At 36.6% G+C, this 26,996-nt stretch overlaps 1 protein-coding gene across 2 annotated transcripts in view; it reads left to right on the top strand.

Moving 5' to 3' along the window:
- The window catches only part of LOC118197359 (uncharacterized), a 57,917-nt gene extending 38,477 nt beyond the window's left edge, over positions 1-19,440 (top strand). For both annotated transcript variants that reach the window (XM_085807655.1, XM_035368859.2), the window contains 2 exons: positions 2,772-2,913; positions 18,873-19,440. In XM_085807655.1, coding sequence (XP_085663781.1) covers positions 2,772-2,913; positions 18,873-19,362 — 632 coding nt within the window. In that variant the 3' untranslated portion in view covers positions 19,363-19,440. The remainder of the gene's footprint in view (positions 1-2,771; positions 2,914-18,872) is intronic.
- The last annotated feature ends 7,556 nt before the right edge of the window (positions 19,441-26,996 follow it).

Below are 26,996 nucleotides of genomic sequence, written 5' to 3'. Positions count from 1 at the left end.
TCAGCTCACGTGCTCATTACGATCCGTTCCTCCATGGTATAAGTGGACTCAGCAATGATTTAGATGTATATCAGCACCTGCAACAATAAGAAACAACAATTCATAAACATTTATGCAATACATACAGGGTAACGGGACTTTGTGATCACTTTGTATATTTTTACAATTTTGAGAATGGGAGCTTCAAAGGATTTTTAATTATTTTAATGACTTGCACCCAGCGATGTAAAACTTTTGTTCTGTCTATTTTAAAAATAAAAGTATTCATAAGTGAATTAACCCCCGTTCGTTTTCCTGCTTCTACACCAATCACCGGCTTTAATATTCTCTGATGGCTATCTTTATATTACCCAGATAAGTCAGTTTATCCTTTTTTCTCAATTCCTATACGTATTGATTATCTGAACCTACGTAGGTCTGGTAGACAACTTTAGTTCTTAATTTTCTGTCGTAACACCATGGAGGTAGGAAAGGGAGGAGGGGCCATTCCGCGCTAGAAGTGAAGCAATGCTTTGAAGCTTGGGTCACCAGACGGGGTGTTCTTTGTTTACATTCAGAAGTTCGCTTGACAAGATTCTGATAGTATTTCGACACACAACAGTTCCATAGAAATCGAAAAAGGGACACTCTCGCATGAAAGAAATATTCATAGTGTAATGGATAATAGCAATTTGTATAGTTTACTGACATTTACGCAAAAATCACATCTTGGTTATTTTTCGATAACTAAAAACAGCGATTTCGATTATGAATTTGTTTTATAAAATTCTAAGCTGTTGCACTACAAAAATATAGATTTTAAGAAAATTGCTAAAAGAGATCTGCCAAAATTTATTTTCTAGAAGATTTGAAAAGTTTGAAACTTGATGGCTAAATGTAAATATAAAATTATGTATGTTAAAATATTTGTAATTAGGCTCATAGGTCAGATTAAGTTTTTATTAAATAGAGTAACGCATGCAAGGGCTATCTGCCTAAAGAGAGAGATGCCATCGTGGAGTAATTTTGAAGAAAAACTGACCTTTAAGTGGGTATTAAAAATAATACTTATAATTTTCATTCAAATTATATTCATATATATTTTTTATGTAAAACTTTCGGGTGTATGCTAAATTAGTGTAAATTACTTTACACGAAAAATATAGTGAATGCACAGAAATTAAAGATTTGCACATGCCGGAAATGATAAATAGGAAATATGTATGGGTATTTATGCATGTGCTTGCAAAAAGCATGTATCTGCCTTTGACAAAGTACTCAAATATTCATTAAATTATTTATAAATGTATTTGAAATGAAGAATTTATTCACTTATAAACAAATGTGAAAGTACTGTGAAGAAATCTAATGATTAAATGTATCTAATTTATAATGATTATAATTGTTATATAAATATATAATAACCTTAATATTGAATTGTAAACATAAATTGAAATCCTGTTGACAAATACGTTATAAAACTATTTAAGCAAGAATTGTTCGTATTGGAAAGCAATCTGTTAAAAGGTATTGTAACGCAAATGCTATGAGATGCGCACTTAAGAACGTAATAAAGAGTTTTGGAATATGTATTGTTGAAATGAAGGGTAAAAAAAAAATCTGATAAGTATAATTAAAAGAATTATTCCCCTTACATTTTATAATAACTCAGTTACAAGTTTTAAATAATACTTCAAAAAAAAAAAACTTATTTTATACCCTTTCAGAAATGTTCAGAGAAAGTCAAGTACTATTTAAAGTATTTCGCTAATTCCTAATAATTCTCTAATTTAAAATGAACCGAACAGAGCATTAATTATAATTTGACTTCCATTTTTCGATTTAAAAGATGCCAAAAAATCATGTCGTATTTAAGGAAGTATTTTAGGAAGAAGCTCTATAAATAGAAAAGAAATAATGCATAATTTTAATTAAAAATACAATAAACTTTGATCTTAATTTTTGTACTTTAACCAAATAAAATCGAATTACCTTAATTTTTTTTCTAATGTAATTAACGAAAACTTGTGAAAATATTTCATTCAAATTAAACCATTCTGAGAAAACTGTCCTGTGAAAAGTATAGCATTTAATTCCGTTCAGAATGAAATGTTGTTTAAAAATATGTTGTTTTCACATACTTAGGACTCTGAAGTGTTGTAGAAAAAGAAAATATATACATTTATATGTATATTTGTGACGTAATTACAAAATATTTACACCCGAACGCGTCAAATCCTATAGAACTCAATGGTAAATGACCCAATGTTTTGGTCACCACGTAGGGATCGCCGGTGCTTCAGAGCAGGGTACGGAGAAACTTGTTTAGGGCGACTCCATCTTACTTCCTACCTCCATGCGTAACACATGGGGAAAACCACGAAAACGCCGATGCTACCTGCCCCTTCACCAAGACTTGAACTACCAGTGTTCAGCGGCTTTTCCTGCTCGGCCGCTGGTGGGTGACGATCATACATTATGCTGATAACTTCAAAGCTGTGAGTGGGTCATTATAAAAAAAAAAGTTGATGCAATGAAGATACGCGTTTGCTGTAATTAGTTTAAAGTTGAAATTTAAAAAAAGAAAAAAGACATCCGCCTCTATAAAGGAACATTAAGAGGAGAGAAAAAAGGGGAAAAAAATTAAATCCGATCTTTTTGGAAGGATTCTTAACGGCTTTCAGAGTTATCAAAAGCAGGGATGATATTCAAGTACTATATTTTTTTCCTCATCATACATTCTTATACCATAACTAAAAATCATATATATTGATATCTAAATTATCTTTTAGGTGCTGAATTGAAAAGAGAATGGAAAAATGCGAGAGACTGCTACAGACAAGCTCTTTCCATACGCAAGAATAGGAATAATATGAAGCCGTGGCGATACGAAAAGATAATGGAATTTGTGAAGCCATACTTGAAACCCAAAAGGTGAGCAGTGTAAAAATAAAATACAGTTGAAAATGAAAATTAAATTAAGAGCTAAGCTTAGTGAATGGTAGACGCCGTAAGATTAGTGTGTCAGTTTTCAGTTATGTAAACTGGGAACATTTTATTAATTTTGATTTTAACTAAATGTTTAAAAAGGCTGAACGAATAATTTAATTAAAGGATTAACTTAAATTTATAACTAACTTTACAGTGAATGAATAATATTTCATAAGAAGCAAGTTCGAGACATTTCTGAAATAGTATTACATTTTAGTGATCTAAGTATGGGAATGTTCTAATTTCACTGATAATGAAATAATAATACTAATAATGCCACTAATAATGGCTGAACTGATAATGAACATATCTGTAATTTATGAATCAAAAAGTTCTTTTAACCCTGAAGGGATTCTCAAATGGGATATTAGTTTCGAAACGGCATTTTGCGCGAAACGTTTAACTGTGTTGTACCACTTTTCAAATCGTTCTCATCAAATATTACCGCCCCGTATTGTATTTAAACAAATTAAATAGTGAGGAATTTGCATGAATGTGTGCATGTTTCTCTCATTGCGAAAAAACAACAGGACCTTGAGCCATTAAATTCTGAATAACATAATCCTCCACCCAAACATGTTGACCTGGAAGCCCCTATTTTGAATTTCGAATTTGTTTTATTATCTATTTCATATTTTGTATAACTTTAACAAATTTTTTATTATTAAACTGACTGATTTTAAAGCGAGCCATGGCAACACTGTACGGAATAAGATAAAACATTTTTGTCTCCAGCTCTCGAGACTGTCTATCAGAAATTCTAAAGATACGTTGTTTTAAAATATTTTGTCATTTTCCTGTTGAATCGAATTTTACGTGGCGTAAGCGCCAAGGACGGGATATTTAATAAACAAAGTAAACCATAAATAATAAAGGAACCAAAAAATTTTAAGCTGAGCATTGATATGATCGACTGAGAAAAGTCTGAAAAAAAAAAAAAAAAAAAAGTGCATGCCAATGCTTAACGCTGCATGGAGAATTCTAAACGTATATTGCTATACTGCTTTAAAATTTTTTTTGTAATTTTACCATCGCATTGTGCCGTAAGTGCGAAGGAAATTATGTTTAATAATAAAGCTAAAAAGAAAAAAAAATGTTTTATGAAGAGTGAATGTTTTATGCAGAGTAACAGACTGCGAGCTCAGCGAGAGGGTAAAAAATCCTAACAAAACCTTTTGTGCTGCCGTTAAAATCTGAAACCTTTCAAATATTTTTATTTTTTATTTTTATTTATTTATTTTAATTTTTCTCGAATTTTCTATGATTGAAATTCACGTTTGAATACCAAAAAGGTAAAATTCATATTCACCTTATATATTTTTATATTTATAGTATATATATATATTTTAGCATATTATTAAATTAATAAAATGGATACGCATTTAGATCTGTATTTTTCGTACTAATTTGATAGCTAGATATTAATTAAGAGTTAACTTGAGTATTTACATCTTGGCGCAGTTTGGCGATTTTTTACGGAAGAAAAAGAATGACGCCTTATAATTGCAAAAAATTATTCATTATATTATACATACATATTCTTTTTACGTTTTAACATATTCTTTTTACGTTATCTCGGAAATCGATCAATTAACGTACTTATAAGCGGGTTTGGGGTTCCATTTTTTCGTGTAGAAATTTCAAAGCAGTCGCTTTAAGAACAGATACAAGCAATTTTTTGCCGTCTAACTCTAACCCGTCTGTTAAACCTCAAAGTATTTTTTCATATTTATCTTTGAAAAAAAAAACAAAGTGTACGAAGCTGCGTAATATGCTCATCCATAGCTGATAATTTGTAAATTTCACAAGGAATACACATTTTCTGACCGTTCGTTCAAGATGAAGGATGTTTTAATAAATGAGCTCAATTTAGATCAACGTTTAATCAGCAGCGCATCTGAAAAGTGAATTCGAAAATTTTCATTTCATTTTCTCGTAAAGCGTTTCCATCTAATATTGTACTTTAATTGTAATTCATTAAGATCATTTATCAGCCGTCCCATTTGAAATGCGAAAATGATTCATTCAAATGTGTCTGTTGGATTCGTGTTATTAATGAATTTTCTATAAAGTTGGAGAAGTGTTTGGAATTTTGAAATCTCTTTCTGATCTCTTTCTTGAAAAGTTATTTTGATTGGTACCTATGTAATCAATACCGCGTGCCGTCAAAAGTTTTCATATAAATGCCCTAACTAGATTGGAGCAAAAATTGTGCAGCAAGAGTTTCATGCCGTCCCCGTAGACCACAAGTAACTTATAAAGTTCATAAAAGAATAAAATTGCTTTACGTTGTAAATGTAAAATTTCCATTGAACTTTAGCTGTTCGTCCTTTGAAAAATTCTAGCTTATTTAGAAAAACGTAGACTATTTTATTTTATGAAAACTCATATTTACAGTATTTAATTATTTATAAAATGATGTTTGCAGCTATAATATAACGTGGCAGGTACATTGTGTCATCGGGCATCGATGTAGGGCATTGCAGGGTTGTGTGTGTGAGGAGAAAGAGTAAACTAGAGGGAAGAGGTGGTGGTGGTGCGCGCTCAAGGAGATGCTAATAAATGTTCGCCACCCGAGAGTAAGGATGTGGTGGAGCGCGCTCGAAGTGGGCAGCCGGAAAAGCCAATATGTACATCACCTTTCTTTGTTTAGGTTGTGCTTTTTGCGTTGAGAATAAGGCTTTGAGTGCATTTATTTACGTTTTTACATTATAAGGATTTTTGTTATTTATTTTTTACTAAGCCTCCTAAACGCATCATTAAATTTACCTTTTTAAATTATTTTCCTTTTTAAATTATGCCTTTTGAACGCCGGTAGCCACCCACCGCTGAAGGAATTGCTGCAAAAATAATATGTAATACTGAAGCTCAAGGACGCCTTAGAACGGCCATATCAGTGCAGCAGCTTCAGAATATGTGAATAGTTTTGAGTATCATTAACAGATTAAACTATATTTCAAAAATTTATTTACCGCGTAACTTCAGAAAAATAACTAGAAGTTTCAGCTGTTGAGTCTGTTACCTTTATTTATTAAATATCACGTTCTTCTCACTTTAACCATAAAATTCAGTTCAAGAGCAATATCGCAACATACACTGGTTATCATAAATTAAGGAAAAATCACAAAATTCACGATTACTGGAAAAGTTACATGTAGAATTTAATGAAACTTACCCACAATATACAATACATAGTAAGGTATCAAATAACATAAAAAGAAATTACCTGACAAATATGGTAGTATAGAAATTAGCACATGTATAAAATGAACAAATCGAAGGTGGCACTTTGTTATAGGAAAAGTACCTTCAATATGGAATATGATCGCCTCTAGAAGCAATACAGCACATACAGCGATGTGTGATGCTTTCAATTATGCGGTCTATCAGTTGCATAGGAAGCGAGAGCCATTGCTCTTGCAAAGCAGTTGCAAGCGCGACAAGGGTCTGAGGGGGCGGATTTAGAGCAGCTAGATGTCTCCCTAAAGCATCCCAAACGTGCTCGGTAGGATCGAGCTGGCCACTCCATGCGCATAATCGTTTCCTGTTGAAGATAATCATCTACGATACGAGCCCTATGTGGTCTTGCGTTGTCGTCCTGTAACAGGAAAACATCACCTGTCGCCCCGGCATATGGGCGCACATAAACATCGAGGATGTCATCTCTATAAATCTGAGCATTCACGATTCCCCTTGGAAAGACATGGAGGTCTGTGCGTCAACCCAAAGAGATGCCACCCCAAATACAGACACTGCCCCTTCCGTATGCATCTCTTTCACGGATGTTTGACGGATGATAACGGGTTCTAGGTTCTCTCCATATCAAATAACGTCTACTATCGCTTTCTAGAGTAAACCTGAACTCATCCAAAGAGAACCGCCCTCCATTGATCAGGCGTCCAGTGGACATGTTCTCGTGCCCACTGAAAACGGTTCCTCCTATGGCGTGACGTGAGCGGCACACAAATGGCTGGTCGCCTCGCATACAGACCACCTTCGTGAAGCCTTCTACGCACAGTTGACGTTGACATGAACCTTCCGGTGGCTGCAGCAAGGGAAGATCTAAGAAGAGTCGGAGTAGCGGTTCTATTCATGCGTGCACATAATGTCAAATATCGGTCATCGGCGTTCGTCGTAGCAGTTGGGTGTCCTTGGCTGAACCTCCTAGATGCCAAATCTGTGGTTGGAAATTGCCTCCAAAGTCTATGAACCATAGAAGGACTCACATTTAGTCATCTGGCCACTTCTGTTTGACTTTGTCCTGCCTCTAGCCTCCCAATGGCTCTGCATCGCAGTTCTGCAGGCAAATGATGCCTGGAGGTTATTGTTACGAATTGGCTATCTCATATTTCTGATGTCACTGTCACAGTGAAATATGTGGGCTTGCTCTCAAACATGGACTTTTATGCTCCTCGCAGATGACGTATTCCGAAAGCAGCGCCACTAATTTGCATCTCGCAGTTTTACTCAACTACTCTTCAGTGGCGTAGCAAGCATAACTGGAGCCCGGGGCAAAATAACGTTTTGGCGCCCCCCACAAAAAAACTTTCAGTAATATAGTGTATAGAATATATTCGTAATAAGAAAATAATGCAAATAATAATAAAATGCTGAATCTGCCATAAAATACTCAAAAATATATTAAGATTAGTCACTACCTAACTGCACTAGCCTTGGATTCGGAAATGCATCTGTGTCGGCGGAAAAATCTGACATACGATGATCTAGAATTAGTTAAAAAGGTGTTATTTATTTTACATATTTATATAAGTGTTTTTAAAAAGTACAGTTTTTAAACAATTAAAAGTTTAATATACATTATAGATAAATAGATATGTGGCAACTTGCCTACTACAACTCAACTCTGCCAGTCTGATAAACCATAGCAACCAAAAACAAAAATGATGTTTATTCCATTCAATTGTTATAATTGTTTAACGATTTGTCTCAAAAAATTGTACTACCATAATTGGTGACACGTATTTATTACGAATAGCAACCTTCAATGTTGCACGAATATGGAGTTTATATGTTTACATTCTGAGCAACAGTAAGTTATCCAGTGTGATGAGATGAAGTAAGACATCCACCTGTCATTTCAAGCTTTTTACCGCATTCCGGTGAGTCAACATATTTCTGTCATAATTTCAGCGGATATATATATCGTCTGCTGCATTTGAGCCTCCAATATCTCTGATTTCAAATACCAAGAAACTGTGTCACTATATACATATTGATTATTTTTCTATACATATTATTATTGTGCATATTCTATACATATTATTATTGTGCATATTCTATACATATTATTATTGTGCATATTCTATACATATTATTATTGTGCATATTCTATACATATTATTATTGTGCATATTCTATACATATTATTATTGTGCATATTCTATACATATTATTATTGTGCATATTCTATACATATTATTATTGTGCATATTCTATACATATTATTATTGTGCATATTCTATACATATTATTATTGTGCATATTCTATACATATTATTATTGTGCATATTTGATTGATCTAAAGTGGTTGACAACGATGCTGCTTCGCAATTGGCGCGAGTGGCAGTTAAGCCACCGCTTTTTTCTCGCCGAGACCCATCGTTTATGGTTCATTCAATTGGATGCGCAGTTGAGTCACATTACTGCCGACGAAACTCAATTTTATACAGTGATAGCCGCGTTAGAATCAGAGGTACTGCAATCAGCTCATGAAATAATTTTGAATCCACCGACGACGAACAAATACAAAAAAATTAATTTCTGTTTATGAAGAATCCGAGACAGTTAAAATCGAGCAGCTGTTGCATGATTTACGGTTGGGTGATATGAGGCCTTCTCACTTGCTGTCTAAAATGTCAGATTTAGTCGCCGGTAAACTAACGGATAACATTCTTAAAACATTATGGATGAATAGACTCCCATCTAACATGCAAACCATTTTAGCGGCCAGTAGCGAGCCACTTAAAAATCTTCCCGAAATCGCTGATAAAATTCACGAGATGGCCATTCCAGCGTAAATACACGTAATGCAGGCTCCTGGTCCAGGTATTGTGGCGTTACAAGCTTATATTGATGATTTGTTCAAACAGGTTGCTCAGTTAGTAGTCATCCAAGCTGAACCTTTTCAGCGCAACCGCTCCACATCACGTGGTCGAAATACACGCCGTAGCCAACTGAGGAAACGTTATCAAAGCCCTCCTCCGAGTATTTGTTTTTACCACCACAAATTTCGAAACAAGGCAAACAAATACCGCCCACCGTGTCGTTATAACGACCAGGGAAACGAGAAGGGCTGTTGCTCGAAGTTGTGAACGACAGCGGCTGGAATTTTGCACGCCTTTTTCTCATCGAAAAGAATTCGGGCTTAAGGTTTCTTGTAGTTCTTGTCTTTTGATGTTTCTGTCGTTCCACCACGTTTTCACGAACAAAAGCGCCTTACCAAGTTACAACTTTATGTAGCAAATGGAACTCCTATTCAAACTTTTGGTGAACGCCTGATATCTGTTGATTTAGAATTGCACCTCAACTTCCAATGGCCATTCATGATTGCTACTGTTTCAAGTCCTATTATTGGCGCAGATTTTTTTCAAAAATTTTCTTTTCTTGCCGATCTTAAGAATCGCCGTTTGATAGATTCCACAACCAACTTAACTTATCCGGGAGTAATTCGCAATAGTCAAGATTTGAGCATTAAACTGATTTCCGGTAACTACCCACGACATCAACTTCTCAGAGAATTCCCTACAAACACGCGCCCAGTTATGGGTATTTCCGAACCCAAGCAGAATGTATTACATTATATTGAAACTACCGGACCTCCGATTGACGCTAAACCAAGACGCTTACCTCTGGACAAGCTTAAAGCCGCCAAAGAGGAATTTCAATACGTGATGGAACAGGGAATTTGCCGTCCTTCAAAAAGTTCCTGCGTAAATCCGCTCCATCTAGTTCGAAAACGAAATGGTAAGTGGCGATTATCGCTGGTTAAATGCAGCTACAATTCCTGGTCGTTACCCAGTCCCTCACATTCAAGACTGTATGCAAGTTTTCGAGTGAAAAGCTATTTTTACAACCATTGATCTTGAGCAGGCGTATCACCAAGTGCCCGATAAGCCAACTGATATTCCAAAAACTGCGGTTATTACGCCTTTTGGACTATTTGAGTTTCCGGTCATGATTTCGGCTTATGCAATGCTGCTCAAACGTTCCAACGCTTCATGAACCAGGTGTTAAACGGCCTCGACTTTTGTGTACCTTATTTTGATGACGTCTTAATCGCCTCCTCTTCAGAGCAAGAACACCTTTCACATTTGAGAACAGTTTTTGAACGTTTTCAAAGGTACGGTGTCAGTCTTAATTCATCCAAATGCGTTTTTGGCCAACCAAGAGTATGCTTTCTTGGTCATGAAATTTCCTCTGATGGCGTTCGACCCCTTCCAGATAGAGTCACCACTATCCGCGATATGCCCGAACCATCTACAGTGAAGGACTAACGACTTAAGAAGATTTCTTGTTATGCTCAAATTTTATCGACGTTTCTTACCTCATGCAACAACCATACAAGCACCTCTAAATTCTTTTTTGGTTGGAATCAAGAAAAACGATAAACGTGTTATAACCTGGACCGCAGAATCTCGCGAAGCGTTCCAAAAATGCAAAAATGATTTAATTTCGGCAACAAATTTGCAGTATCCTTCCGCATCTAAACCGTTATCACTCTACGTTTATAAGGTATTTCTCCCGCTTTCCTAGCGTGCTTTCGTGGTGTAGTGGTTTTGCACGCTGGGCCGGTACTCCAGAGGTCCGCGGTTCGATTCCCGGCGAAGGCGATTGCTATTTTTTCAATCTCTCTTGCTTCCAAATATCCTAATGTCTCTACAGTGGCGCCCGAAATAAAAGGGGTGTTGAATGAGGATTCTCCACACCCAGGATTTGGCGATTGCGTCCCCTAAAAACCCCAGTCGCCCTTTAAAAAGGGGAGTATATAAGGTATTTCTTCCGCTTTCCTAGCGTGCCTTCGTGGTGTAGTGGTTCTGCACTCTGGGCCAGTACTCCAGAGGTCCGCGTTTCGATTCCCGGCGAAGGCGTTGCATATTTTTCATCTCTTCTGCTTCCAAAAAATAACTTAATATCTCTACACGTTGACGCATCAACGACAGGTATAGGAGCAGTTTTAAAACAGAAAGGTCAAGAATTATGGAAACCCCTTTCATATTTTTCTAAAAAACTCTTACTAGTACAAACCAGATACAGCACTTACGATCGCGAATTATTAGGAAATTATGAAGCTGTGAAATATTATATGCTATAGGCATATGCTATAGGGACGCGTTTTCATGATCTTCACAGATCACGAACCCTTAATCTATACTTTTCAACAGCGTTCGGATAAAGCTTCTCCTCGTCAAATGAGACACCTAGACTTCATAGGGCAATTTTCAAAAGATATCTGTTATATTGCGGGTTCGCAGAATATTGTAGCAGACATCTTGTCTCGTATTGAAGAACTAGCCGTTCCTTCGCCAATAAACTTTGCTGCCCTTGCGGATGAACAACACCGGAATTCAGAACTACAAACCCTCTTGAAAAGAAAATCTTCCACTAATCTCAACTTGCAGCCTATGCAGCTGTCACCTGGAAAATCACTTTATTGTGATGTTCAGGATTCAAGATTTCGACTTCCCTCCGGGTCGACTGTTCCTCCGGGTTTCGCCATGCCATTTTTAGTCAGTTACATCGTCTGTCACATCCTGGCATCAAGGCTTCAAGGAAACTTATATAGAAACGTTTCGTATGGCCTAGCATGCAAAAGGACATAGCCAACTGGATACGTTCATGCTTGGAGTGCCAAAGATCTAAAATTGTCAGACACACTACCAACCAACTTAAAAATTTTAATTTGTCCTCATCTCGCTTCAATCACGTGCACCTCGACTTGGTCGCGCTCTTATATTTATTAATAATAATATAATACATGAATAAAATTAATTATTGTGTATACATTTTTCTTACCTTGGATGAAGCAAATTTATCATTTACTTCATCAAAGTCGATCCTTCCAAATTTTTCTCTTTCCACACTTAAAAATGCTAGATGACTTAGGAGATCTTGTCCCACCTTTGATTGTAAATATGTGAAAATTTATTTTAATTTGCTGAACGAACGTTCATAGTAAGTAGTATTTAAAGTGCGACTCTTAGGTTTGGAAAAACATATTCTCTATAGATATGTAGTGGAGTTTTAGGTTCTGTTTCTTTTCTACTGCGGAGTAACGTCATGCAGTCACATTCACTGCTCAAAACAATTAGGGGATATTGTGGGTTCGGTATGAAATAACCATATAATCGATAACATTTTTGAACAAAAGAAAATAGAAGAGATTATAAAGGAAAATTATAACGTTTACAAAGTTGGGAATATGCAAATTTAGTCTGTGACGTCGAAAACTATGTGTTTTAGATAAGGAGTAAGGAACGACCTGCAGTATTCCTTTTGTAATAGAAGATTAAAAACAATTCACATGCGTTAAATGCTTCGTAGAAGTTAATATACAACGTCTCAGGAAGATGGCTTAGTTGAATTGGTAGCCAGGAAGGCCATCAGCCGTTTATAGGAGAGTCAAACGCAATCCATTGTAGCGGAAGCGTTACGAATCTCAAAAAATGTCATTTCCAGATTATGGAATTGGATTTTGGAAACTGGATATATTTGAGAAATTCGGGACAAGGTCGTGTTATCGTTTTAAAATAAAAAGCGGGAGATATACGTGCATTTCGTTTAAATATATATCTCTACTTTGGAGAAATAAAGTGATCAGAAAGAACGTTTTGGTTGATGTACTGCAAACATTTTATTACACATTTTATCACACAAATCAAGAAAATAATTAATTATATTACAATAGTTATTAATTTTAAATATATTTGCCAGAAATCGATCAAAATAAAAATAGAAATTTTCCGGAAAATCTTGTTTGGAGACCATTTGGCGCCCCTGTACGAGCGGCGCCCGGGGCATCATGCACCCCCTTGCCCCCCTCTCGCTACGCCACTGCTACTCTTATTTGACAACATATTCCAATTTTACACGGTTTGGCTTATTTTTGAGGGAGTTATCGCTATTTTTGTGATTTTTCCTTAATTTATGATAACCAGTGTAGTTTTAAACTGAGAATATCTTTAGAATTTCAGATACAGAGTCTCGCGCGCTTGAGATAAAAATGTTTTTTTCTTTAAACGTTGCCATTCCTTGCTTTGAAATTCCTGAGTTCGTTAATCAAAAGTTCGCTAAAGTTTTACAAAATATGAAATCGGTAATAAAATAAATTCCAAATTTCAAATTTGGACTTTCACATACCCATATTCGCAGTAAAATTACGTCATTCAAAATTCGATTGATAGAGCCATCGAATCTATCAATTCGATGGGTATATTATCACAATGCGAGAAATATACATGCAGATTATATGCAGATTATACAGATTTTTTATTTAATTTCTTCAAATATAATGCAGGACTCTAATTTGGTGGCAACAGTTTGAAAAGTGAAACGGACATTTATAGTGAACCAGCGCAAAACGGAAACAATAGTCAGGGACAAACCCCTGTGATACTTCTTTGGCAATATGAAGCAACTCCAATGATGGAACACAGAAAAAACTTTATTTAGCACTCAAATGGCGACATACAAAACAAGAAGAAGAAAGAATTCTAACATTTAAAAAATAAATTACATTCTTCGTGCGAGAGTCGCACGTGGCACTCGAGTCTGGTTTCAAATATTGCCATTCATTCACAAATACCTTAATGTTCATCTATTTAAATTATTTAAACTACAAGATTTTAATACTATTTAAAGCTGTTACACCCCCTTTGGACTAAAAAAGAGACAGATATATATATATATATCCCGTTCTACTGGGCCGATTGACGAAATTCAGCTTGCATTTTTAATCTCTCGAAAGCACGACTTAGGAGATATGTTAAATTCATATACAGTATTGTTGTAATATAGGTATTCTGACACAAAATCGGACTTTATCTGAAATGACATGCCAGTTTTTCTCCGTATTTCCGATTCTATGACTCAAATTATGCCAAACTGCCAAATTTTGTAAAAGTCGCACTAGCAGTGTTTTCAAAATTAGCTCTCAAAATTTTAGCTTCTGAATATTAATTGAATTTGATATACAGTGATCCCTCGTTTTTCGTGGTTAATGGGGACCAGAACCTTCAGCGAAAGCTGAAAAACCGCGAAGTAGGATTTGCTCCTAGGAATTTTCGTGTATGCGAGTACAAGAATGTTTTAAATATGTAAACAGTATTTATACTTCACACATTTAAGACAAAAATTACAACAGTATACGTATTTACTTAAACGTGTCAGTGCTAATTAATAAGGTTAATTGCAAAACCTTATACAGTAATAAACATTAATCAACATTGCTTCCTGAGAGAGGCGAAGAGTCTTGCGCTGGTGGTGGAGGCGAGGCTCTCACTTGACTCGTAGAAGCCTTAGGCTCACTCGGAGACCCTTCTGTTGGAGGCGCTGACGGTAGAGCCGGGGTCTTTAGCTTGGAGAGAAACATGGTGATGGGCAGTTGTTGTTTTTGTTTTTTCTTGAGATGGCAAATTCGTCTGTATTCTGGATTCAAAATTCCTCTGTACAAGGACATTGCGATAGTCAAGGACATTGCGCGTCAACGCGATTGCTGAACTCGACAGCTCGAACCATATTGTCGTCAATGCTTTGTGCAAATTATTGCATCTTTCTTGCCATGTTGCACAATTGTTGCAGATTCTCCAGATTAAAGCCACGCTTTTCAGTTTCTTCTTCGTCTTATTCTTCGTTTTCTTCCTCACTTGCAGACTTTGTCATCTCAGGGAGGTCTTCATCGGTTAGTGGGTCCGAGTGGCAATCGATAAGAGTGTAAGGTATTTCTCCCACCTTCTTGGCGTGTCTTCGTGGTGTAGTGGTTCTGCACACTGGGCCGGTATTCCAGAGGTCCCGACTCCCGGCGAAGGCATTGCTCATTTTTCATCTTGCCTGCTTCCAACAAAATATCTAATGTCTCAACAGTGGCGCCCGAACTAAAAGGGTGTTGGTTGACGATTCTCCGCACCCAGGATTTGGCGATTGGGTCCCCTAAAAACCCCAGTCGCCCTTTAAAAGGGTGAGTATGTAAGGTATTTCTCCCACCTTCTTGGCGTGCCTTCGTGGTGTAGTGGTTCTGCACGCTGGGCCGCTATGCAGAGGTCCGTGGTTCGATTCCCGGCGAAGGCGTTTGCTATTTTTCATCTTTTCTGCTTCCAAAAATATGCCTAATGTCTCTACAAGGGCGCTGATGTCTTCTTTTGTAATGTCGACAAATCCTCCATTCCTTATGATATGAGCCAGCCTCACCGCCTTTTCCACCGCTGAGTGATGAACTTCTTCAGGAGTGAAGCCTGGATAGTCGTGTACCACGTTCGGGCATAATTTCTTCCAGCTAGAATTTATGGCCTCTATGAGAGCCCGTGGTATGTACTCTGAGTCAACTCATCTCTTTGTTTGACATGCAGGGATCCTTCTCGCGCGCGCATCAACATGAAACAACGCTCCTTTCCACAAAGTGGCTGCCTACATGGTTGTATTTTTTCATTTTTGTTTTTTGAAGAATATTTTGGAAAAACCCGCGAAGCACTGAAGCCGCAAAACATGAAGCGTGAAGTGGTGAGGGAACATTGCACATATATTTAATAAATATCTCTTTTTTATTAAACTTTCTTGATTCCTTCTTCCATAATGCGAAATTTAGGCTTAATCCAAATATAATTCGTACATTTTTTATTATTTAATTTAAAAATTTGTAGTTTTAAATATTTTTTATAAATTTTTCGAAAAAAGTTTTGTATTTTTACATCATCTTAAAGTAAATGTATTTCTAAGCATATCAGCAGAAAAGTAGAGTTTTTTTTTATTCCAAATTTCTTAGGATATACGTGAATTTACATTTTGGCGCGTTTTGAAATTTGGCGTATTTAATATAATCGATAATAACGAAAATGTGGTTTACGCACTTTGTTAAAATTCTTTGAAAAAATGAGCGATGGGCCTTTTTTCCTTTCGTGCATCAATGATAAATAAGGAAAGTAAGTAGGTTGCTATAAATAAAAAATTCCGCCAAGTGAATTATTCTTGGCGCAAACTGAAAAAAATCCGCCAAGATACATTTTTAAATTTCTCACCAAAAATGACAAAATTAAATATCGAAGCATAATTTGAGTCGTAGAATCGAAATGTGGAAAAAAATGTATATGTTATTTCAGAAAAGTCCGATTTTGTGTGAGAATACGTATGATAGAATAATGCTATATATAAACCTAATATATATATATATCTTAAGTCGCGCTTTCGAGACATGAAAAACGCAATTTGAATTTCGTCAATCGACACAGTAGAGCGGGAGCTACAAAACTGTTCCCCCGCCTTTTTTTTTTTTTTTTTTTTTTTTTTTTCGCAATGTACCTGTGGCGTGCCACCTAAATACCTGTCATGTGCCTTGCGTTTGCCATCCCTGGTCTAAAGTGACTGTCAACCTGTAAGTCATTGGTGGCCGTAAGCTTTAACATTTACTGTACTTCCTTTTCAAACATATCCAAATCTGCTGCACTGCCTCCCCATCGATAACCCAGAGATTACTACTAAGCGACCCTAAAGCCGTAGGTCATCTGTAAACAAAAGCATTAACGGCCAGCCGGAGCTCCAACTTAATTTTATTTAAACATCTTTCTAAATTTAATGGTACTGCCCCATATGAGCTGATCCCTAGTGGCCATCGACTTCTCAGCCACTAGTGACTGCTCATGCCACCGCTCGCAATGCTTAAAAAACTGATACGTTTTTTGTATCACCAGTAACTTTAATGCGCATTAGTGCTGTTCAGTTTAATTTTAATTTTAAAGCTTATCTAAATGCAGTATATTGTCTCAGACCATGGACCCACTGGTTGATCTCAACTCAGCTCACCCTTAGTCCTCAAACTGTAGGTCATCGGCAACAGCACTGATAGTCACAAATGAGGTCTTAACAGGTCGACTTAATTTTAACTAAAATACTTGCCTAAATGTGCATCACCGACTCATACAGCTGTCATGAACTGAGCTCTCAATCTGTAAGTCGCAAGTAATCTCAACAGCTACGAAAGGCTGAGTTTGCTCAAAATTAATTTAAATGTCTTTCTAAATTTACTGCACGATACCAAACCATTGACTTTTGGGTTGAACACAAATGACAAAAAACGTGTTGGCAAGCAGGTCGTCCTTAACGAGAATGGATACATCTCAATTTTAATTATAGATCTAACTTTATTCTTCTATCCTGCACCAGTAAGTTTATTGACCACCAATAACCCTTATACGTCAACGGTGATAGCACCTTGATGGACGCCAATGTATACTGAGTTTAATTTAAAATGATATATCAGTTCAGTATACTGCCACATACGTGTGATCTATTTGCGGACCACAACCTGATTATCAGCTGTAGATAAGCGGTGAAATTGATATCCATTTTTGTTTTAATAATCTATTCAAATCATACAATATAACCCAACCGGTAATTTTTATCAACATCCCTGCCATTAGTTTGATTAACAAAAGATGTGTTGCTGTGATGTGTTGTTTGACAGTAACATCAGAACAAGCCCACGAAATTCATTGTGGCAAGAAGAGCGACATTGCGCCTGTCGTAAGAACACCATGCAGGTGACCGTACGACTTCGCTCAGTTCCGCTTCCAATTTCGATGCAGAGCACCCCAGGGGAATGTGTCAGAGGGTCTCTCATCCCTCTTGCCGTACCACCAACTTCTCGAGAGGACTTTCGTCTCGTCATATTCGAGTGCCCGCATGCCGCAAAGACACTATACATTTACAAATATCCAGAGCCTACTGGGGGGGCGGTAGCGACTTCTATGCCGCAGTAGCTCTTCTAACCACTGCATCGTCTGGGCGTCATAAAAGATACTTCTAACGTAATTTATTCTATTTCTGGCATAAAATCTTTTTAAATTTTATTGTTAAACTAATTTAAGCTATTTTATGTATAATTTGTTAAAAACTGTATTATTTTTTGTTCTTTATAAAGATACGTAAATTTTATATAGAATTTTTTAACTTAATTGTGTAACTAGCGTATATTATTTTATACGTAACTAATTAACAACGTTATTTTTTTTATTTGTAAAATTACATAATTTACATAGTCCTATTTAGTCGCATATTTCTCCCCCTTACGTATTTTGCCCTCTTAGTTTTTTAAGGGTATGATTTAGAAACATTTGATATATGGTAATAGTATAAAATGTATGCAAATTGGTGTTGTGTAAATAAAAAGAGTATTGTTGAAATTGATAAATCCTTTCCAATACATAATATAATAATATGTGTCTTTATGTATTCTTTTAAATGCTCTATGTTTATCATCTAAGTCAGGGGTTCTTAACCCCGTACGCTATTCTTGTAAGCCCGCGACTGTCCGCTATACACTATATCAATATCAACAGTAGCCAACCCGCGGCCCGCCACGACTTTTTGTGTGGCCGCGATATTCATCACACTTTTAGAAATAAAATTATAAGCCGTAAAATTATTGTTACGGGCAACACTGTTTTGTTGTTGACCTTCGCATTGAATCTGCCGTACATTAAAAATTAAGATGAAGCCATCTCCTTAGAAACCGTATATACCGCGTATTTTTCCTCTCCTCGTTTTCAAGCTGTACGATTAGTAGGAAAAGAAGGGATTGCGTTATTATGTTACATTCTTTTCTTGTAAGGATCCATCATTACGTTTCATTTACATAAAGTATTTTCCATTACATTTTCGTGTTCTTTTTCTTCTAGGAACAGTGAGGAAATCACTATTTACAGTGATTGCTTCGAAGCAATAGACGATGTGATTATCAAATCGGAAGTGACAACCGATTTTGAAGAAGAACTGAGTGCAAGTGATTGTATCTCCGAAAATCCTCCGATTGAAGAACCACCAGCTTCTCCTCAGCGGACAAACAAACGAAAACGTCATTCTAGCGACAATGACATCCAGCCTATTATCAGCCATGTGGAAAACACTGTGGACAAATCGTACGAGCAAAAGCACCTGGAACTACTACAGAGCCGAGAAATTTCCAGACCATCCAGAGATTTAGAGCCACAAAATAAAATTATAACCTTTACGGGTAAAGAACCGAACGATTTAGACCTCTTCTTTGCCAGTATCTGTGAAACAGCCAAAGCATTGCCAAGGAAGTACCAGAATAAGATTAAAAGAGAAGTGCTAGAAATCGTAACAAAAGCAGAAGAGGACTGTGAAACAGAGACAATTCTTCCGTAATTTGGCACAATGGGTTGCCGACGTCTTTTGGAACTTCTGAGAAAGTTTAAAAGATAATAAAAACCAATTTTGCTACTTGTTTATGTTATAGCACTATCATTTTTGACAAATTTTATTAATATATGGAGAGGACTGTTTAGAGAGTTTCTTTTTGTTGGAAATTGTTTGTGTGTGTGTGATGTATACTGTTTCAGGGAAAGCCAATATAGAGCCTTGTCGTTAGTTCCGCGCAAATCTTCCAGAATAGCTAAAAACGTTTCGACGAAAAGTTTCTATTCATTATTTCCTGTTGTGGATTCCACGAAAAGTATTTTCAGTCTCATCACTTAAAGGTAACTTTTTTAGGGGGGGTTTGGTTTAATTTAATTATAGCAAAGCACTCGAGAGCTATCTGTCTAAGAGAAGCGATGCCTTTGTGGAGGGCTTTCTAAGGGAAACCGGCTGATACGTTACATATTGGGAAAACCACGAAAACGCCCATGCAGCCAGCCCGTTCGCCGAGATTCGAACCTCGGACCGAACTATCAGTGCTCAGCGACGTTTACTAATCGGCCGTTGACGGGCCGCGAACTTTTTTATTGGGATATTTAAGAGCCTCTTATTTAGTGGGGCTGGCATGCGTATGTAAGAGAAACTTATTTACGTGTAAAATTAGAAAAGTATTTGAGGTACTCGTTGGAGAGCTCTTTCAACCCGTTAACGCTTATTTTTCTGAAAATAACACACAGCCATATCTACAAGCATGCGATAATAAAGTAAAATTAACTGCTATAACACTGTAAGCAGCAGGCAAGAATAAAGTAAAATTAACTGCTGAAACACTGTAAACAGCAGGTAAGAACAGGGTTAAATTAACTGCAGCTTATTTTTTTTTAAAATAAAGATAACGCTTATCTAAAATGAGATGCAGCTCTATTTTGATGCTTTTCAAAATTTCCAGCTGCTGTTTCCTAAAATCCCAACTATGGGATTCTTAAAGTCATATCACACATTCAAAACATTTAGGAAGAACGATTGCTTAGGGCAATTTTTTGTCTTTGTCCCATGATATAAAACAGTCTATCACCACAAATCATTTTGTCTTACCACGTAAAGAGGAAACTAATTCCCTATTACGAATGAATTCCCTATTACGGTTGGTGACGGGGATTCGAAGCTGGTAGCTAATTGGTATAAAGCTATTATTTTAGTTTTGGCTTTCTAAATTTTTACCCTATTTGACGAAACCTTCTTTTGACGTAATTTAATTTTATTTCTGATGATGTGGAGCTAAAGTACTCCGTAAACTTAACTTCCTTGATCCTTGAAAGCTAATTGGTTATTGAAAACGAACAATTTACAGTTTTTCGCGAAAGGAAGTAAAAACATCGTGCGGAAAAAATGGAAGTAAAAAATCTTTATGGTAAGGCAGGCAGAAAATTGTTTGAAACAGTTGTTCGCCCGAAACAAATAGACGTGTGATAACAGCCTTATTAGAGAGAAAAAGTACTGTGAGATACATTTGGAGTCTTGCATGCATCGAACCTTTTACGCAAGTTTTATTCATTACATTTATTACTTTATGCCTTATTTAATTAACTATGGCAGGCAAGGACTCTGCACAAGTGGAAGGATGCCTTATTGGAAGCCCTTTTAAGAGAAATGCCTCATATTCCTGTCACTTACAATAGTGCAGCAGTGCCTCCGCATATTGTTTTAGTTCAGAAATATTTAGAATTTGCTATACGTTAGGTAATAGCCAAACGGGAATTTTCAAATAGCTTTTTTACACAGCGAGTATTTTACACCATACGGTATTTTGCAAGACCGTTGGTCCTATATTTGATGTAATTTAGTGTATTTTGCTTTTGTCGCACTATTCTGTGCGACATTTAGTTCCGTATTACGACGACTGTAAATAATTTAAACCTTTTTAATATGCAATATGAAATTAATTAGTAGCGAGATATTAACAGCACACAGATCGGAATGTCTTTTGTATTTTCTCGCTACTCTGTTCTTTCACCTTGTTTATGAATGTTTAGATTGTGTTATATAATTTGTAATATGTAATTTGAATAATAAGTTGTAAGGTATATGAATATATATTCACAAAGTGTAAAATGTGATTTTGCATCTGGCATACTAATTTGGGTAACTGTATTTTTTAATCTATATACGTAGCGTATTCGGAAATTAAGAACCGTTTCATTCTAGCGCCGTCGCAGCGCTATGGTAGGCGTTCCGCGCATGCGCACTAGTCTTTCTTGTTCACTGACTTTCAATTGTCGCCATTTTGGTTGCTCTATGTTGTCTTTTCAGTTTGCTGTGCACATTCAAAATGTTTAAGACAATTAGTTCTCCCGCTGACTGTGAGATTCGTGCCGTGATTAAATTTTTGAACGCGAGAAATGTTAAACCGGCTGAAATTTATGTCAAGTGACAGAAGTTTACGGTGAATACGCGATAAGTGATGGAATGGTGAGAAAGTGGGTAAGAATGTTTAATGTAGGTCAAACACGCCGAGGCTGTCGGCCTTCTGTTGTCACCGATGATTTGGTAAGGAAAGTTGATGAAGCAATTCATGAGAACAGACGCTTCACAATGACAACTCTTTCAGAGGCATTTCCACAAATTTCACGTACTGTTTTGTTCGAAATTGTGTCTGACCGCTTGAATGATCGCAAACTGTGTTCCCGGTGGGTTCCAAAAATGCTCACTGATGTTCACAAAACAAAGCGACTTGGTAGTGCCCTGACGTTTCTCAGGCGATACAGCGATGAGGGAGAAAACTTTTTAAACCAAATTGTGACAAGTGATGAAACTTGGGTGTGTCATTTCACACCAGAATCGAAACAACAATCGATGGAGTGGAGGCACACTCATTCTCCGAAAAAACAAAAGTTCAAAGTGACAATGCCATCACAAAAAATCATGTGCACTGTCTTCTGGGATAGGAAAGGCGTTTTGCCTACTGAATTTCTTCCCAGAGGTGAAACCATTAATGCGGCACGATATTGTGAGACTTTAACAAAACTAAGGCGTGCCATTCAAAACAAACGAAGAGGAATGCTCAGTAAAGGAATTGTGTTGCTCCATGACAATGCTCGGCCGCATACTGCTGGTGTCACTCAATCGTTAATTCGACAGTTTCATTGGGAGCAGTTCGATCACCCGCCGTACAGCCCGGATTTGGCGCCGTCCGACTATCACTTGTTCCTGCACATGAAGCGCGAGCTTGGTGGCAAGCGCTTTGGATCTGACGATGACACGAAAAATGCTGTGGAGTCGTGGTTATCGAAACTGGCGGGAAGTTTCTTTGACGATGGTATACAAAAACTGGTCACCCGCTATGACAAGTGTTTGATCATTGGCGGAAACTATGTTGAAAAATAGTTTAAGACATGTATTTTCATGTAAAAATAAAATTGGATTCAAAAAAATAGTTTTACTATTTTTTTTTTTTTTTTTTTTTTTTTTTTTTTTTTCCAAAACGGTACTTAGTTTCCGAATACACCTCTTAGTAGAAACAAATAGAAACAAGAAGCAGCAAGAATGGGTACTTTCTCAAATGACAGCTCTACCCGACGAGACGGCTCCTGACCTAAGCTGTCCTGTAGGACAACAAACAGGATGATGACATCCCACGGAAGGAAGAAACCACTATCAGCGCACCACAACGAAGGGCCGGGTGGTGGATCAGATGTGGTAAATTGAACAATAGTCATAAGAAAATGAAAGTTTTTGTTATGAAGACTATTGTGCCTTGTGCAGTAGGTGCTTCGTACGATTAGAAAAAGAAAAATGATTTAGGATGAAAACTATGTCTTGAAGGGAAAATGTAAAAAGCATTGATATGAAAGTTAGGCATAGTTATTGGAAATTTGGACTTTGAGAGTTTTGATTTAAAGAACTAGCATATACACCAGAACCAAAGAGTACATGATTTGTGAATAAACATATTTTGACAAAATTTTCATAAAGGAACTAATAGAAAAGAGGAGCTATTTTAACATATCTAGCAAAGTTACAGAACTCTGATGTTAAAAATTAGAATAATAATAATATTTTTTAAAAAAGTAAAGTACAATGCTATTGTTAAATAGTTAAAAATAAAAAACATTGAACATTAAGGAGAAGAATAGATTCTACATCTGGCTATGGGAAACAGTAAGTGTTGAAGAGCTGCAGTGTGAAATTATTTTGTCTAGTTGGCTGAGGCTTGCTTTATATTTTATTAAATTATTGAACCACTGTGGCCAAAATTGTTCGGATGAAGCTTTTAGAAGATCTTGCGCATAATATGTACAATTGAAAACGATATGATCGGGATCGGCAATGTTTCCACACTCACAATGATTATGAGCTTATTCCAAAGCGATGAAGGTAGCTCTTGAAAGGGCCATGTCCAGTGGCAAACCAGGTAACTGAAGAAGAGATTGAATATAATTTTGATGAGACTTTAGGAATAAATTTATGCTCTTCGAACAGTTGTACCAGAAATCCATTCTTGTTGCCACTTTGTCAAAAGAATTTTCCATGTAAATTTTTTAACATAAGAAGAATGAAGAGGATAAACATAGGACGTTCTACTGCTTGAGCTGCCGCTTTGGCTTGTTGATCCGCTAGTTCATTACCTAAGATACCGTGATGTGCTTTGACCCAGACGAGGTTCGGACGTATGACAGGAATAAAAGCTTATACCTCATAGCGGAACAGCTGGCTATCACCTAATTTGCTGTACTCTATCCGCGAGTAATTAATTATTCTGGGGCTTACCGCGGGATGCCTGAAACCTCGGATAACGACGAATACTACATAAAATACTAAGGCTGTTGGCACATTTTTTTAAACGAAATTCATTGTATTTACAAATATATTCTAAAATTTTTGTTTTTTAAATGTTCCATTTGATAACCCTTATTCTTCACTATGTTTACACACCGTAATTTCCAAGACAAAGCCTTTTTAGTAGCAGATTTTATCCCATTCATCTTGAACGGGTTTCCAAAGTCCAAGGAAGGTTGGTTGACGTCTGGACAATCCGCTTTTTAAAAGTCCAAAAACGCAAAAATCCGTGGATCATAACATCAGGAGATTTAGTAGGGATATGAGTGAAGGTTATGGCTTTCATACACGTTTCTTGTTACATTTTTTACGGGAAATTAACAGCGGGTATTGACGTGCGGCTTATTGCTTTGTCTTGATGCAATGTTGTTGTTGTTACTTATGCTCATTTGTCTGTCAGTAACATCAGCCCAAGCCCATGAAATTCCTGGTGGCAAGGAGCGCAAGATTACGCCTCTCGTTGGCAACAGCCTTGAACACTAGGTGACAGTGCGATGTAGCTCAGTTTCCCAATTTTGATGGGGTGGGTACGGTTCCCAGGGTCTCCCTCCCCTTCCACTAAACCACACGAGAGGACTTTTAGAGATATTTAGAGTGCCGCCATGCTGCAGCGACACTAAACACTTACAAACATCCATGCCTTCTCTGGGATTCGAACCCGGACCCTTTGGCATGGCAGTCAACAACGCTAACCACTATACCGGTTGAACGGCCCTTGATGCATTTCAATCGATTAATGGCACTGTGAGTAAACAGAAAGTATTTCTCATTTGAAAATTGGGTATAAAATATGTTCCTGGTAATACGGAGAGTTGACCTTAATAGTTTTCTGCACTCTCTTTAAATTTATTTGTCGTTATATAAAAAACCAGCAACAATTATAAATCCCTTTGAAGAACTTTCTTTAGATTCTTTTAAACATGCTCTAATTTTTTTTCTTCTCTTTAATGATAATAAATGGATCTCTTTTTATTGCTGTCATTTAAATATACCAAGATTCATCGAGTGTGACAACATTTTTTCATTTGTTTCCGAAAAAGTATTTCTCAGAAAATTCTGCAACGCGTTCTGTTTTTGGCGATATGTCGTGGAGAATGACGATGCACATTACGTTTTTTCCTCTTTTCAAGATTGAAATCAGCATTGATCACTTTATTTCCTGTTGACACTGAGCACTTTAATGATTATGCAACTGTCCTTTAACTTCGAAGATTTGCTTTTAATATTTAAGTTCTTACCCTTTGCAGCATTCCGTTTTATCCTTGGATATGCATTTTAAACAATTTTTCTCCTTGAAGCCAAACTTCGACGTTTTTTTTTTTTTTTTTTTTTTTTTTTCTTCCTTTCTTATTGACAGTATTGTTGCGTTATTTTCTGACATCAGTTGTTACGTTATTTTCTTCCTTCACGTTCGTACGGGGTTCGTAGATTTGGAGTGAATAACGACGACACTTGATGAAGTATCGAAACACACTTTATTTACCAATATTAATCAGGACAGCTCCAAAACACTTTTACAGTCGTCGAAGATCTACTATACACTCGCTGGAACAATCAGTGACACAGCCTTCACACTATCAGGCTATAACAGTCGAGACAGCTTCACTGCAAAGCACCAGAGTACAGCTCCCAACCCTGCTCGGTCGTTCTCGGAACTCCACGTACTCTTGAGACTCTCCACGCTACAACTCGCGATGGCACAGCTCCCGACTCTTCGGTTCAGTCGTTCCCGGAGTTTAACACACTCTCTCGACGATGCACTAATCGCGATATACTAAGAGACTTTTCGATGCACTCGCTGGCTGGCTGTCAACTCGATCGTCTCCGCACGGACTAACTATATGAGAGACACACACATACTGCGGACCAGCAGGATTTATATAGCTTTCGGATTGTGTTCGAGAACATTCTGGGTTAAACCGGTAAGAATTCGTTCCAGAAGGTTCTCCATCCGTCCATGGCATATCGCCAATTTTTTCGCCAAATGTGGCAACCCTGCCTTCCTTTGCTATTTTATGGCAACCTTAAAACTGCTTTGCGGGGAAGCCATTTTACGGCGACTGTACATAACGTAACAATATTATCTCTCGTCGCTTTAGATACCGAAAAACTATGGCTTTCACAGCATTTTTTAATAATTAATTACAAATAATTTTCTTCGGAAAGAGCTTCTTTAAAAGCACCATTTTGCATGAAAATAAAATTGTTAAATAGAAGACGATAACTTATACTATCAAAAATATAGCTGCAGTTAAAAAAATTTTCCAAGAAGGCGATATTTTTTTATATGGCAAAGCAAAATCGTCTAAAAATGTGCGAACAGACTCTGGAGGAAAATCGCGTAACATATACAAATTGGGTGATTTTATAAATTTGGCATAATGAGACATTATTGGAAGTGCCAAGTCAGCAAGAAACAATGTTGTATTTATAAATTCATTTGCACTTCTGCAGCTGAAAAAAGAAGATTCTGTATTTTAACATTCGAAAATAGTCTTGCAAATTTATGAATAATACGCTGATTCTTCTTAGCTCAGCACTGCGAATAATCTTTATTCAACGTATTATTTTAACTCACAATAAAGTACTCTGATAATAATAAGCCGAATAATAAAGCATACTGTACACTAAATTACTCCCTGTAATGCATTATTTAATAAAGTAATGCAAAATTTACCCTACAATAAAATATACTCATTTTCTCGCTCAGATATGTAAGGAAGTAGGAAAATTTAAGCTGATTCCTAAAAGTAAAACCAGAACTTGAAAAATATAATGTGAACATCACGATGCCTTATTACAGCCTA

The sequence above is a fragment of the Stegodyphus dumicola genome, chromosome 1 (genome assembly GCF_044657685.1).
Source record: "Stegodyphus dumicola isolate Sdum_Otavi_A_Nest chromosome 1, ASM4465768v1".
Lineage (NCBI taxonomy): Eukaryota > Metazoa > Arthropoda > Arachnida > Araneae > Eresidae > Stegodyphus > Stegodyphus dumicola.
This window is presented reverse-complemented; position numbering and strand designations above follow the sequence as displayed.